General features: G+C 42.7%; 2 protein-coding genes across 3 annotated transcripts; both read right to left on the bottom strand.

Annotated features, from left to right (window-relative positions):
* Positions 1-86: 86 nt before the first annotated feature.
* Positions 87-4,171, bottom strand: seraf (Schwann cell-specific EGF-like repeat autocrine factor). Of its 2 annotated transcripts, none has more exons than XM_072716036.1 (6): positions 3,779-4,171; positions 2,499-2,733; positions 2,162-2,257; positions 1,442-1,546; positions 1,039-1,134; positions 87-442 (listed from the first exon to the last, which is right to left on the bottom strand). In XM_072716036.1, the coding sequence occupies exons 1-6, from the start codon at positions 3,800-3,802 to the stop codon at positions 333-335; spliced, it is 666 nt and encodes a 221-aa protein (XP_072572137.1). In that variant the 5' UTR covers positions 3,803-4,171; the 3' UTR covers positions 87-332. The 2 variants fall into 2 exon arrangements, with proteins under 2 accessions (XP_072572137.1, XP_023658425.1); XM_023802657.2 differs by lacking the exon at positions 3,779-4,171 and adding an exon at positions 2,823-3,541.
* An 825-nt stretch (positions 4,172-4,996) lies between these two features.
* tmem106ba (transmembrane protein 106Ba) lies at positions 4,997-12,958 on the bottom strand. The gene is made up of 8 exons (XM_023802656.2): positions 12,825-12,958; positions 11,721-11,923; positions 10,622-10,685; positions 8,465-8,624; positions 7,672-7,812; positions 7,495-7,544; positions 7,301-7,354; positions 4,997-7,135 (listed from the first exon to the last, which is right to left on the bottom strand). The coding sequence occupies exons 2-8, from the start codon at positions 11,914-11,916 to the stop codon at positions 6,997-6,999; spliced, it is 804 nt and encodes a 267-aa protein (XP_023658424.2). The 5' UTR covers positions 11,917-11,923; positions 12,825-12,958; the 3' UTR covers positions 4,997-6,996.
* Between the last annotated feature and the right edge of the window lie 2,691 nt (positions 12,959-15,649).

Genomic DNA, 15,649 nt, shown 5'->3' with positions numbered 1-15,649 from the left:
ATTTGCACAAAGTTGCTCAGATATCAAAATTTTGAATTAATAGTTTTGATTACTATGAAATTAACAGAAAAAAATTATGCAAGCAGTTTTAAGTAAATAGATTTAATTTGGTATTGACAGTATGATGAAACAATCATTCGAGAGAATTTCCATTTTCTGTTCAATCCTCACAGGTTCGTCTCTAACATTTATTTATGTTTATTTCAGTGTTTCAAAAAAAAATAAAAATTACAAATTCAAGGATTCCTCTGAAGCACCATGATTTAACAGGTTTACACAGGGATATATGATATAGGTCAGCGTTGTCTCCTTGCTCTTGCACGGTTCCAGAGTTAAAACATCTTCCTCACTTCACACTGCGGCCCAGAGAAAGGGATGCGGCAACGGCACACGTTCGGGGAGATGCACTTCCCACCGTTTACGCACGGCCGTTTACACACAGCTGAGGAAGGGGGGGGGGGGGGGGGTGCACATCTGGATTACATTACATCTGGATTACATCACATCACACTCATGTGTTTATAAAGTGATTTCAGCATCATCTGCTGTTCAGTCAGCTTACACTCCATTTCAGAACATTTGCTAAACAGCAGTTCTTAAAATGTGTGACTAACGAAAATAGTCTGCATCAGCAATAACGTGTTAGAATCTCACTGTACTGAATGTATGAGCTTGTGATGCACAGTCCTCGTGAAACTCACTTCCCTCAGTGATCTCAGAAGCAGGACCTTTCCAGCTACCCTAAGTCACATCTTCTCAATAGAAACCTGCACGATTCTTTGCTTTTTGTATGAGCACAGGAAGGCTCCTGATGGCTGCACAAGGCAGATAAATACTGCAGAAGAGTCTAAGTCTATGCAGCCGAATTATCCTGACAAAGCCTGTGCTGTATCCCTTTATCCTCCCGGCTCACAGCATCGCACAGCTCTAGGGCTCTAAGTCTGTGGTTAACAGTAATCGATCTGATAATGACTGATACAGGCCCAATTCGCCCAGCATTCCAAGCACAGGCTGGCGTGTTGTCTATGGGGGACTCACCAACATGGCAGGCACCTCCAAGCCAGCCTTCGGGGCAGCTACAGATGCCTGGGGCCACACAGCTGCCCCCGTTCTGGCACCCCTGGGGACATATCGCTGGAGTAAAAAAAAAAAAAAAAGGTGCATCACTTGGTATAATCAGCCTGTGGAGGATGCAGGTGGGTCATTAGCTGGACTGTGGGTTAAAATTCTTATGTACACAGTTTAATGAAATATGATAAATTGTTCAGTGAGGAATAGGGCCATTCATAAACTCCAGGTTGAAGTAACCATCCATTAGCGTTAAAACGGAACAGATTAACCATGAGAAAAACCTCAGGTAAATTAGCTGGAATCATAATGCACATGTATGGAAGGTGGGTAAGGAGAGCTCTAACTTTAGGCTTCCGTACAGTAAACAGACCTTCTTCGCATCTGGAACCCGTCCAGCTGGAGGGACAGAGGCATTTCACCACCCTGTTCTCCGCGATGCACTCCCCCCCATTCCAGCATCCTCCGTCGCACACCACTGTGTCAAACCCAGAAATGCTGTCAGGCCATAACCTCTCCAATCCATCAGCAGCACATAGGCATACAGTCCCTCACACATAATACTTATTTAGCAAATGCTTTTTATCCAAGGAGACATACAACATGAGAAGGTCCGTCAGCCAAAGCAATTGAGGTTAACAGTCTTGCCCAAGGGCCGAACTGGAGGAATCCATTTAAACTGGCTACATTTCCATCACAGCCAGTCACACTGAGTCCCTCATGCAGAGATACTGTGTCACACACACCTACATCCATCCCCAATCATACACACACACACACACACACACACATTCATCCAAACATCTCCAAACCCACACTGCACATACATTCTGGCCCCCATATCCTGGCACTGGATGTACTGGAACAATGCACAGTTTTCCAGATTCCACTCAAACAGTGAAGCACATTAAAATACCCAACATATACATTCGCACTTTAGTGGTGCACAATACTGTTTGGTAATACAGGAAATGGATAACATGCACATATGCTTTTCCAGTTTGTTCATTAAATGCAGTATCAACAAGACAAACATGGAAACAAAACGTAGAAGCCGAAATTTAACAGCAAGCACATATATCTGCAGAATTACCTTGATGACAGTATTTCCCCCCAAATCCCGGAGGACATCTGCATTTCCCGGGACGAAGGCATTCCCCCCCATTCTTACATTTGGGGTCACAGGCAGCTATAACCATCAAGATTTACCAGTTAGCTATAAACATTTTCTGTTACGATTACTTCCTCTTTTTTTGTTATGACACAAAGAATCGCCTAAGCATTTGGGCTGGCAATTTTACAGTATCAGATAAGTTTATTCCACAAAACCAAGATTAAAAACTCATATTATACTGTTCAGTCCAAAATAAAAGCTACACAATAAATTTGAGAAATAAAAAGAATCAGTGAAATTAAAAGTTTATCATCACCATACTGGCAGAGTTCTCCCTCGTAGCCCTTGGAGCAGAAGCAGGTGTTGTTTCGGATACAGATGCCCGCATGTTTGCAAGCTGGCTGACACGTGGCTTTGGGGTCAAAGACGAAAGGGACCGCCACGCCACGGGACGCGTCCGACCGGCCCTCGCCGAGCTTCGCCAGCAGGATCAAGGAAGCCACTGCAAGCATCGTCTTCACCAGTGAGGGAGAGCAGCAAAGCAGCCCCATCTTCTCCAGAGTGCAGACAAGGGGAACTGGATTAGGCTGATGAAGGAGGCTCGCGCTCCACTCACGGCACCGCCGCTGATACTACCTACCCTTGAGCACCCCCTGCTGGTGACACGTGACATATCCGTAGATTGTATTGGATGTAAAACAATCCATGTAGCTCGAGTAAAAAAAAATGGTGCTTGCTTAATGTGGGGGGAGGGGTGGGGAAGGACTTCCATTAAGTCTTCGAGGAAAACAGTCCTCTTATTTACAAAGCTGGTTTTTGACAGCAGAAAAGAATTGCACACCAGTGGCGTGAAATGGTACGCAAATTACTCTGCACTTGTGCAAACAAATCCAGTGACAACAAGCGGAAATTCACCAATGCAGTTTAAAAAAAATGGTTGCTTTTTACTCTTTCGTTGTTTTTTTAACTAAAGCATTTGAGGAGCACATGTTTAAAGCGCTAACAGTAAGCACTGAAACGCACTAAGAAAAACTACAGATGTCAACTTCCTCTGGTACTAAAAGCGAAAAGCTGAGAATGTAAAAAGATTTCAAAATATCTTATTTCCTCAATACAGCACAGTAATAAACTAATTTAAAAAATACACTTAAAATGCAAATTGTTAAATTCCCCAGGAAGCCACAATTTCGAAGAGTCGAGCATGGGCTGTATGGTAATGCAATCATAGCCAGACTCCCCCTCAACCAATAGATCAAGTTTATGCGATTTTTACCACATGTGGGGAAATGACTCCAGCAGATGTAATCTGGATCAACAGACACTCTGAGGAAAATACAACTCAACATTTTTAGCAGGGTCGTCTACAACCCATCGAGTTCAATTCACTTTTTATATAAAAATAAATTAGTCAAATTGATAAAAATTCATGTGTCGCAGAATGTAGTTGAAATATATGGGGCCATATTTTTGGTCGTGCCAAACACACATTAGTCTGGCTGGCATAAAATACAGTGTTTTCAATAGTTTTACGGATTACAGAAAAAAGTAACGGAGAACAAGACTGTTTAAAAAGTTAAACTAAGCCTGAATACAAACCCCTAAAGCACAATCTTTCTCCATCCACAGGGCTTGGTCGGGTCATTACAGCGTTAAACACACAGACACACCAATAGAAAATATGGAAAACTTAGTTTGAAGTTTGGCAGTTTTTTTCTCCGGAGGATCGAGTGCCACGGAGACCTTCGTCCGTCTGGAAGCACAGTGACTTCCCACGATGATTTATCTGTTTGACAGAAGACGCAGTGGGTCCTGTTCCTGCGCGAAGAAAGAAATCAATCCATCCGCACTTTCACGCAGGAAGTGGCCTGGAATTTCACTGCGGAAACAGATGTGCATTCTCGTATTCTTAGGAGACTCCCAGAGGCAGACATTCACACGCAAACAGGTAACACGCATCCAGACCACTCAGGAGCCCCCGATCGGCCCAAACAAAAATCCTTACGATGCTGTAAAATTACTGCACTGACTAACCCACCGCAATTCAATACTGGCTAAGCCATGCATGTCATGCTTAGCGCACAAATGCCGACTGCTGTAAGGTCACATTGCGTTCCTTCAGTCTGCATTCGCCATTTTAGTTTGTAATTCATATGACAGTCACATCCATGAGAATGCAACTACATACAGTCCGAATAACTTGAGAATGAGTTCGCATTGAACGAGGGTCAAGGCAGGATTTAGATTTTTTTTAAGCGTCCAGAGCTTGGATGGCCTTAACCTGAAATATTATATTCTCTCCGCTGTCCGTTTTTTTCCTTCTGTATCCTACTTTTGCAAGGATCCAACTTGGACAAACGGCAAAGATAGGTCGGCCGGCCCATTTACCAGACCTGTAAAAATGTGTTAGAAAGTACATTTCAGTGTGCATTCCAAGTCATATTCAGTCATTTTTAAGCTCGAGCTTAAAAAAAAAAAAAGTTTTGTTAGTATACATGTATTCCTACACGTGTAAAACATCTGGAGTGATTTTTTTTTCTCGGATATATAACGCTGTTACAACACACAAAACCAACACACAACAACAACTGACACCACCCTGACCCAAAAAAACCTTACTTTTAATGGTTCTGCGTAATTGCGATTAACCACTTACCAAAGAAACACACACACACACTTGAGCAAAAAAATATATATATTAAAAACCGGACAAAGCTTAATGTTGCGCAATTTTTGATGATATTCATTCATTCGTTCATTCATTAAGAAACTTTAATATTTCCAGATACACACAGGGACCCAATTAAGCAATTCAAATTAAGGGAATATTTGTTACTTTATTAGCATAAAATAATGTACACAAAACAGACATCTTAAACGACCTGTAGCTTAGAAGCGTTTTATATGACACATATCAATCACGCCTGACTAAGTGGATGTCTGTCTGAAATCCCCCCTCACACACCAGACCGTGTCTAAGACCCAGCGGGAATCGGAACATTTGACTTTTATGGGGGATGTATATACAAATATTAGATATGAATTTATAGGAGAGAAAAAAACAGCAGTTTCCCCACATAAAACCATGAAGTGGTGTTTTACATTTTTTTCCAATAAATTGGTAAGGTCGACTGAGGAGAATAAAGGACAATTTATTACTTTCTCAGACGAGCAGAAAGCTACCATACTGTATAAATGATTTACCACAGAACATCACAGCTCTTCGGCAGGACTCTGGGTCACATGAGCATACATAACTGATGACAAACGCAATCCCAAACACGATAACTTTCAATCATATATTTTTAATATGCCTCTCAACCAACATAAAAACTTTGAAAAATAAGCACACAGTAGGTCACACCTCAATTACTTTTTTGATCATGTAAACATTTGTAAGCCGACACGTTAGAGCTACCTTCATGGAAAGTAGGGGGATTAAAGAAACAAGTACCAAAATATTAATATCTAAAAGGAACGGCAAAGTGAGTCTCCTATGCACAGTCCGTGTGTCAGATACAGGTATACATGACAGGACAGCAGAAACATCAGTTCATATAGCTTTCAACATAAATATTTCTTAAATAAAAAATAATGAATTATGTGCAAAATATAACAAGTATTGGAGCTTAAACTACATCTGAGCAGCCCTCGAGCAGAAAAGACAATCGCTCTGCCTGACCAGCTGAACCTGTCCCATCCACTGTTCCACTCAAGGGGGGGGGGGGGGGGGCTAATTTCACCTTCCAGGTGTACACTGCCGGCCAAATTAGAGGATCAACTGGCAGAACATGTTCAGTACCGTCCCAGAGCAAGGCCACAATGAAGCTTACAGGCCAGTTTGCAGGTGGGACTGGGGAAGGTGGGGTGAGCACTGAGATCAGACACCTTTAATGCAAATACTTCATCCCACTGAGATTTTCTTAAACTCATTTTAACGTGGCATAAAAAAACAATATTTTATAACTAACGAAGATTAAAATACATGTTAGCAAGTAGTAGAAGGAAGAGGTTGTCTCACTGCACCAGAAAAAGCAACATCCCAAAACTGTCTGGTAACTTAAGTCAATCAGACAGGAAGTCCTAGTTTTACAAAGAAGAAACTAAAAAATAAGTGCAACAACAATAATGAAGCCCAGTCTATTACCAAGTGGTTCACTTCTTATTAATACCTTCAAAATAAAGTGAGGAGTTCTAGGGGCACAGGGAGTGTGATTCCGCCAGGTCAGCCGCTATGGAACAACAAGCTACAAAGTCAAACTGGTTGAGACGTACAGCTGAATTTGCACTGCAACTTCCCATCACCTTGGAACTAGGGACATGAGCGACCCAAGTGCCCCACCTAGTGGATGCTTTACACATTACATGTCCCAGTCATACAACCTCATGCATGAGAGATTAAAAGTTAAATCAAGTATTATGCAGACAGTTGTACTTAAAATATCATTCAAGTTACAACCACAGGAGCAGAGAACTTCCATGAATAATTCATTTTTGCACTGCACTGCATCATTCAGCAGTACTATAGAACAAGCTATGCCCTGTGCCATAAATGTGTGACTGCATCTTCCATGTTAGTCTAAATAGCTTGTTTTAAATGTAACAAATCTCTCTACATTTACACCCATTTTCTCTCACAGAACTTTTTGAATAGCTAATTCTATCACAGCACAGTCTACATTATTGTTACTCATAAAACATGTGCACAGAAATATCATTATTACATATTTAACAAGTTTTCTTGTAACGGTTAGTGGACAAAGAACACAGTGTACCTTCAAGTTAACGAAATAACAACGAGGGGGCGGGGGCAGGGGCTATTCAGGGGGCGGGAGGTAGCTGGACGCCTTGAAGTTCCCGTGCAGGGAGGTGGTGTTCCCGCCGCAGTCCACGTACTGGTACATCTCCTGAGAAACCTGTTCTGCGTGCCCAAAGTACGTCGTGGTGACAGTCACCCTGGAAACCAGGTAGAGTGCATTACACATCTACGTAGGGCCACATCTATCAGCCTCTGCACTTAGTGCCACTCCATGTTTTCTTAACGCAAAGGAAGGAAAAGTGTCTGGCGAGGAAAACAACGGACAGATGGACCGGAAGGCAGCGGCTGCAAGATGTACTTACTGCATCATAACCACGATATTGTGGACTTTAATGGTCTGCAGCGTGCAGTAATCACTACAAGGAAATGCAAAGAAGAAACCAGTCAGGTTGGTGGGGGAAAAAAGACCACAGATAAAAGAGACTTAAGGAGACTGTGACGTTTGCGTAGACTTTCAGGAAAACTAACGAGAGATATCAGTAAGGGTGATACTTACTACATGTAGCTCATCTCATCTGCTATAATGGTTGGGACCATATAGTCGATCTGAAAAATAAATAGAGCATATAAAAGATGCTTCTATCTTCCAAGATTCTTGCTTATGTATCCCCAGTAGGAGCATAAATAACGACGAGAATTTCAGCCCATTTCTGAACCCGGAATGAATCCTCACCTGACGCATTTCGAGGGGCCCGATGGATGTGACGTTGTTGATGCGGGTCTTACCGATGACGGTCTTCGAGAACTGCACTTGGGCAGTGATGTTGGCAACTTCCACTGAGTAGTAGTTGTTGTTGGTGATGTTCAGCATATTCTGAAGAACGGGGGTCAGAGGTTGGTATTTGCGTCGAAGACCACGCGGTCAAAAGTGAAGCATTTTAATGGACAGAGATCAAACTGCACCACCTCCCCAGAAAGGAAGAACAAAAAATCCCCACTCTAGTGATCAGAGTCAACTGTATGTAACACACTGTATGGGACACTGCATTGGTTTCTAGAATAAAACATAAAAGGCAACATACAATACTCACTGGTTGATTATTGTTGAACTGGAAAAATAATCATCATTTTATATCCATTTGTTTAGCAGATGCTTCAGTCCAAAGCAGCATACGAGTGACGATAAGAAAGTCCGAGCCCCCAGAGGCACACACAATAATAATGATAATAATAATAGTAATAAGTCATTTATTATTAAGAACAACATCCATCCGTCTATTCACGCATTTTCTTTACCCGCTTCTCATATTCAGGGTTGTGGGGGTCCAATTGCAGAAGCTATGGGCACCTGGCAGGGAATAACCCAGGGTGGGGTGCCAACCCACTGCAGGGCACAAACCCACTGCAGGGCACAAACCCACTGCAGGGCACAAACCCACTGCAGGGCACAAACCCACTGCAGGGCACACTCACACACCATTCATTCTCTCAGACACACGTAAAGGCAGTAAGGCAGACAGGCTTACCGTGATGTTGATATAGACAGTTCGCCTGGTCTGGTTGTAAGTGACGAAAGCAGACTTCACACCCACGTAGGTGACATCGATGGTGCGAGGGAAGAGGAAGAAGACGGCGAGGCCGGAGAGCAGCAGGCACACGCTGACCGACACGGTCACATACAGCTTCCTGCGAGAAGCAGAAAGAGCTGTCACCCAGGGCAGGGGAGGGGGAGGGCGCCCACTTCCTAAGGAACATAGTTGTTTTTAACCCATCTTAAACCAGGGACCCCCAAATGAAAATAGACCAGACCTAGGTACTGCCCCCCCCAACCCCCCCAAAAAAATATGAGTGATCACTAGGGACTGGTGTCATTAAGATTTTAACGGTACTAATACTCTTACTGATACTGCATATCGATCCGGTACTTTAACGGTACTCTTATTGGTACTTTTAATTTAAGAGAGACAAAGAAACAAATTAAGAACGGAATCAACACTGCTTTATTTTCTCACATGTGCTCTGTTAACATTGTTGAGTTGCACAACTCCAACAAAGTCTTGAACAAGTCACTATTATAGATTATATAATTTTGTGATTATGGAATAATACCATTCACTTTTAAGTGAAAAACTGAATGCAGGACTTTCTTTTATGGTAATTTTACTGAGTGATAACCTTAGTTTGTCCAAATTAATGAATCTATGATCTGAAACTGAAACTGTGAATTTCAGAACGACATATGATGCTCTGACCATTTCATACTGAATTCATAAGCGCACCCGTAACGATCAGCTGACTAATGGTTACTTTTAATCATTGAACCATATTTAGTTTAGTTAACTCCATGTGTGGGCTCCAGGCCGCTAGCATACATAACATCCCGAGGCAACGACAGAGAATATACCAGGTAGGTATGATAATATACCAGGTAGGTATGATAATATACCAGGTAGGTATGATAATATACCAGGTAGGTATGATAATATACCAGGTAGGTATGCAAAAACTGTGCAATTCTCATATGCATGTGATGGACTTTCATTCGATGTTTCAACAGATTGCTGGCGTTTCCACCCTTACATGCAAAAGACTTACTGCACTTGTGCGTGTGAGAGATAGAGCGTGAGAAATGGAGTGAGAGTGAGTGAGCTGCCTCGTGCCCCACCCCTCACACACTGGCTGCCCCATGCCCCCCCCCCTGCACACCGGCTGCCCCGCCCCCCTCATGCACTGGCTGCCCCGTGCCCCGCCCCCCTCATGCACTGGCTGCCCCGTGCCCCGCCCCCCCACACACTGGCTGCCCCGTGCCCCGCCCCCCTCATGCACTGGCTGCCCCGTGCCCCGCCCCCCTCATGCACTGGCTGCCCCGTGCCCCGCCCCCCTCATGCACTGGCTGCCCCGTGCCCCGCCCCCCACATGCACTGGCTGCCCCGTGCCCCGCCCCCCTCATGCACTGGCTGCCCCGTGCCCCGCCCCCCTCATGCACTGGCTGCCCCGTGCCCCGCCCCCCTCATGCACTGGCTGCCCCGTGCCCCGCCCCCCACATGCACTGGCTGCCCCGTGCCCCGCCCCCCTCATGCACTGGCTGCCCCGTGCCCAGCCCCCCACGCACTGACTCTGTGAGAGATCTCTCTCTTCTAGAGTAAGAATAGTGAAAATACAATCGGAAACAGAGCTGGTGAGATGAAATGTGCAAGAGAACTTTTATGTAGCAATAATATATTAAATCTATTTCCTTAATTTCTACAGTACCGAAAACCCATCCCTAGTGATCACATAATAGCACAGAATAGAACAGTGATATGCTATTCATCAATGTAAGACACCGTCTTTTCTCCTGTCCTATCTTGCTCTATATGGGCCACAAAGCAAGCCTGGGGGTCGCAGCACAGGGTCAGCCAGCGGACAGCGCCCCCGTAGCTGGGTGTTAAGGACCGGGGCGTGGGCTCAAGCCAGCAACCAGGACAGAGGCTTAGCTCACATTAACCCCCAGCTCCTAGGGCACTGCATGCTGGCTGTCCCTGCCATGTGACACCCCCCCCCCCCCCAAGCTCGCTCTCACCTGTGCATGTGTCTCTGTGTGTCCCATGGAGAGAATGATGGGGTAGGTAAAGAGAACGAATTCCCATGGAAAAATCACACGCCCGTGGTCAATTCTAAGTGTCAGTATTCTTTGAACTTACGTTCTCCTCGGCCTCAGCCTTTGGTCACTGTATGGAATCAAGGCCACAAGCTGATTTTCTTGGCCTGTGTGAGAAATGTTTTGATGAAAGAGTTAGTGGCGTGTAATTACATAAGAACATAAGAAATTTACAAAAGAGAGGAGGCCATTCGGCCCATCAAGCTCGTTTGGGGAGAACTTAACTAATAGTTCAGAGTTGTTAAAATCTTATCTAGCTCTGATTTAAAAGAAATCCAGGGTTTTATCTTGCGCTACAATAGCAGGAAGACTATTCCATACTCTAACTACACGCTTTGTAAAAAAGTGCTTCCTCATATTCGTTTTAAAATGATCTCCCGCTAATTTCCACTTATGGCCACGAGTTCTAGTATTTAAACTAATATTGAAATAGCCATTTGGCTGAACAGCATCCAGACCTGTTAGAATCTTATAGACCTGGATCATGTCCCCCCTTAATCTCCTTTGCTCAAGGCTAAACAGATTCAGCTCAGCTAACCTCTCCTCATAAGTCATTCCTCTAAGACCAGGAATCATTCTCGTCACCCTAATTATGTTGCTGGAATGTAATAAGCTACAAAACAAACAGCTCTGCATCTTACAATCATTTTTTTTTGGCCAATGAAAACATCAAGCCCTTGACTAACAAAATGAATCATCACATTGCACACAAACCAACTAAACACAATTACTTAGCAAAGACTCGACAGTGAAACATTACATAGCTGCACTGGTTCACTGTGGCGAAACACCTCACACTGCAACCCTGGAGGCATCGGGTAACATTTTGACCCAGTGAGCCACCAGGACACTTCTGACTATACAAATGTAGCTTTGGGCTTCACATCTGCATGCACGCTGTTTTTATACAGAAACAATGCTCACTTGTGTCCAGCATGTTTTCATAAAACCATCAGTAACTACTACATACACCTCTTGTCAAAATTGTTTGTCTGATCACACAACCTGTGAATTCACACTGCATTAAGTGCTATCTGAGCACTGTATATGATTCACATAAGCAGACTGCACAATCATAAGGTTAGATGGAATATAAATATATTATACATCATTACAGAATGTTTTTCAGTGAGGTCCTTTACCTCGAGGAATCCTCCCGGTCCCCTGGCACGTGGGGCAGGTGACACTGTCCCGGCCTGTAAACTCCACGTAGGGAAACTGGGACACGTCCCCGCCCTTGGCATCGTCGCTTTGCGAGTCGGTGTATTCCGGCGCGGACGTGAGGCCGTCGCAAGTCTCGTCTTTATGCTTCGGGAGGTGGGAGAATGACTTCCCCATATCGCGGCTGATGGTGGCAAGTGCGCGGTTATTAAAGTTAGTTTTTCAGATGCAAGTAAACATGTCTCCACTAAGTTAAACACACAGCGCCTATAAAAACAATATAATTTAAAAAAGTGTGAATCAATTTTAATTCAGTTTAATGACATTTCCTCTGTATTACACAAGAAACATTCCGCAATCAAAACGATGAAATGTGACATTAGGACGGGCAGGTCTCCCTTTTTCCGTGCATATCTACCCCACGCACATCCTAGGCCGCAGATACAGCTGGTTATATAACCAGAAATTGCAAAGTTATATAAGATTAATACTAGCCGCATATTACGGATCCTACAGGGATAACATTTTACAGAGAAGACAGCTTATAATGATTAAGAGGGACAACAACAACGATCTCAGCTCTGGTAATAAACAAAATTCATTTTAATATTACATTACAATGGTCAAATTTAATTATGCGGTGTTCGGCGATCTTATATAAATGTAAATATGACGGTAGCAATTATCATCTGATCTTTAAAAAAATTTGTGGAGACCGTAGCCCGTTGGTTATTTTCTTCAGCAGGGAAGTGACTAGATGAAACGCACAATATACACATAACCAGTCACAGGATCCCCGAACCGCGGATTCATGTCTATCTGTCACCGCCTGCTACATCCTATCGTAGTTACAGACAAAAACCCATAAGTCATCACGATCGTCCACTATCTCCAAATAACTAAAAAGTACGTCCAAACGCCGGAAAACAGAGCACATAAAAGGCTAAAAAACAGCCGAAAAACAGGCCAGACCAAGAGCTGTTTTTAGCGTTAGCTACAAAGCACCAGCGGGGTATCAGGGCTAGGATGGCAACAGCGGCTAAATACCGACACCGTCTCTCCCCTATTTGCGTTATCTTTCTTACCTGTGTTTGTTTTATGTGTAGGTGTATCTTTTATCTTTTTATTCCCTGTTAGCTCTGCTCATGGTCTTGATGTTTTCGTCGAAGTGACCGGCGCACTACTAGGCACGATCGCCTGGGTCCCACGTGACCTGGGGTCCCACGTGACCTGGTGTCTCACCGAGCTGGCAGCACGAGGCTGAATTCGGCTGCTTTAACCGCCAGCTTCTTATTCGCAGGATCCGTGCCACCTTAAACACAGGGTGCTGTTTCGACGGGATCCTGCAGAGGGCACTGTGTATGCTCTGAAATTAATCTGTTATGTTAAATGAAATTTATTAAATTCGGAATCTGACTTGTATGCCATGTTTGATTTCCCAGATATAATTATTATTTATCATTTGCAGATATTTCACTGTACATTTTTCAATTTAAAGCCCTCTAAAATTGATTTGTGCCCAGGTTAAAGGCTTCTTATTCACCGTTTCCGTACGGGGGATAGTGCTCACAGTGGCATATGCTGTGTAGATTATAATAAAGACATTTTGAAAAAACAAAATAATGTATGAACAAAAGGTTTAAGCTGTAGCAACTTATTTCATATATGAATTTCACAAATCTCCCTCTAATGAAAATGGTGACATCACCCAGGCGTAATGTGATTCTTCTTTCTTAACAGTAAAGCGGAGACACATCGATTTGAATCAGAAGCCACGGTTTCAATAGGAATTTGGAGGCAAATGTGAAATGCATCCTGCACAGTTGGTATGCCATAGCATGACAACATTGAATCTCGCCCGTCCCGGAGTAGTTATATACCCGAAAAACAGTTGGCAAGACTGCATTTTGAGAAATTTATTTGAATAAGAAGACAGAATTACAATAAGATTTACTACATTTTTCATGTCCCCTCAAGTGAAGTGTGATCGGTATACCTGCTGTGTAGCATTTATCTTGTATTTCAGTGGCCCTGGATGAATTACACCTCCAAAATACTATTGGAATTCTGGAATTTTTTTCTTCAAATGTATTGTTTTTCAGGTATAAAACCAATCTGGGCCAAGCTAGTTTCAGTGTTAACTAGTGTTTACTATGGCACCCCTTGTGCACAAAGCATTTCATGTTTGCCTACCCCAAGATGGGTAAGATCTCAAATAAATGTAAGTGCTGCTGCTTAAACCTTTTCTTTATATATTATTTTGTATTTTCAAAATGACTTAATTGAAATCTGCACAGCATGTGCCGCTGTGAGCACTACCCCCCATATAGAAACCGTGAATAAGAAAGCCTTTAACCTGGGCAGAAAGTGCATCGTTTGTACAGTAGGTCTTAATTAAACATACAGGGGGCATTAAATTGAAAAAATGTACAGAGAAATATCTTTTAATAATAATAATAATAATAATAATAATAATAATAATAATAATAATAATCAAAAAGATTCCGAATTGAATTACTTTTATAAAAAAAAAAACAGATTTTTGGAGCTTTCCATTTAGCATACAGAGTGCCCTCTGCAGGATCCTGTCGAAACAGCACCCTCTATTTAAGGTGGCACGGATCCTGCGATTAAGGATTTGGAGTATAACTAGTCAACTTCAGCCTATTGCTGGCAACACTCTTGTTTTAAAGTTAAATAAAATATTTAAATGCTTGTGTGCTGTGTACTGCAACTGTATAATTAGATTTTTCAGGTACAGTAAACCGCAGCTGGGCGGAATATTTTTCAGCGATCGAAAGTTAGGTGGTAGTGGAAGATTAACCTACAACGTTTCGGTTGCGCGAATGACCCTTAAATGTACACTGTTAAAAACGAAAATCAATTATTATTATTATTATTATTATTATTATTCATAAAGATTTCCCCCCTCGTTTATAGAACATTTTCAAGCAGGCTGTAGTGTCGCTTTTCTCCCCATGAGGGCAGTGTAACATTACTAACGTCTATCCTCCAGTCATCGTTATCAGGATAAATATTAGAAAAAGCATAGTGATAAAATAAAATAAAATAAAATAAAACAGTTTGTACTGTAAAGTATGCTCATAACGTTCTTAACTATATCACCTAATTACACATTCAGGGAATTCTTATCCAGAAAAGCTCATGGAGCTTAAGTCGTGTTGTTAGGTTATGCTGCCAAAATCCAAATACACAGCCTAAGTCACACATTTACAAGCATGTGTAAAATAATAACAATCCATCAGTCTTCCATAACTGCTTATGTAGTTCAGGGTTGTAGTTAAGCCCAGAACCTAGGAGGAGTGCAACAAACACCTGGATGGGAGGGTAGTGCATCGCATGCAGGACACACAGGGAAAAGCTAAGCAAGACATGGAGGGCATGCAAATTCACCCTCCCCCCCCCCCCCCCCCCCCCACACACACACACACCCACTCTATTATTGTTGTTGTTATTATTTCCGTAACCTTGGCAACGTTTTATTCACTAGTTTTATCTACTACCCGAAATAACCCACTTTTCGGGAATGAGTACCATTTGTAAATTTCAAGCTGCTTATTTTTAGAGAATTAAGTTCAGTTTTAGCTCATCAAATTACAGAAAGCAGAGCTGCTGTTGTTCCAATGAGCTGTGGCGTTTGTGTGTGTGTGTCTTGGGGGGGGAGGTGGGGCTTTTGTTCCCGAAAAATAACACTTCAGATAAAAATCAGCTAATTTTCTCAGCAAAGTGCTTCACTTTGCAAAAATAAATTGAATGTGTATTTCTGTAAACATAATGCTATTATCTGAAGTTGATTAAAAAAATTTTTTTTCACATTTTGACCACCTTCATTGGAGTCTGCAGAAATGAGAGTTCAGTACCCTTGAACTACAACTACAACACTAGAAGA

Source organism: Paramormyrops kingsleyae, chromosome 9, assembly GCF_048594095.1.
Source record: "Paramormyrops kingsleyae isolate MSU_618 chromosome 9, PKINGS_0.4, whole genome shotgun sequence".
Lineage (NCBI taxonomy): Eukaryota > Metazoa > Chordata > Actinopteri > Osteoglossiformes > Mormyridae > Paramormyrops > Paramormyrops kingsleyae.
Note: the sequence above shows the minus strand (reverse complement) of the source record. Positions and strands in the feature narration are given on the sequence as shown.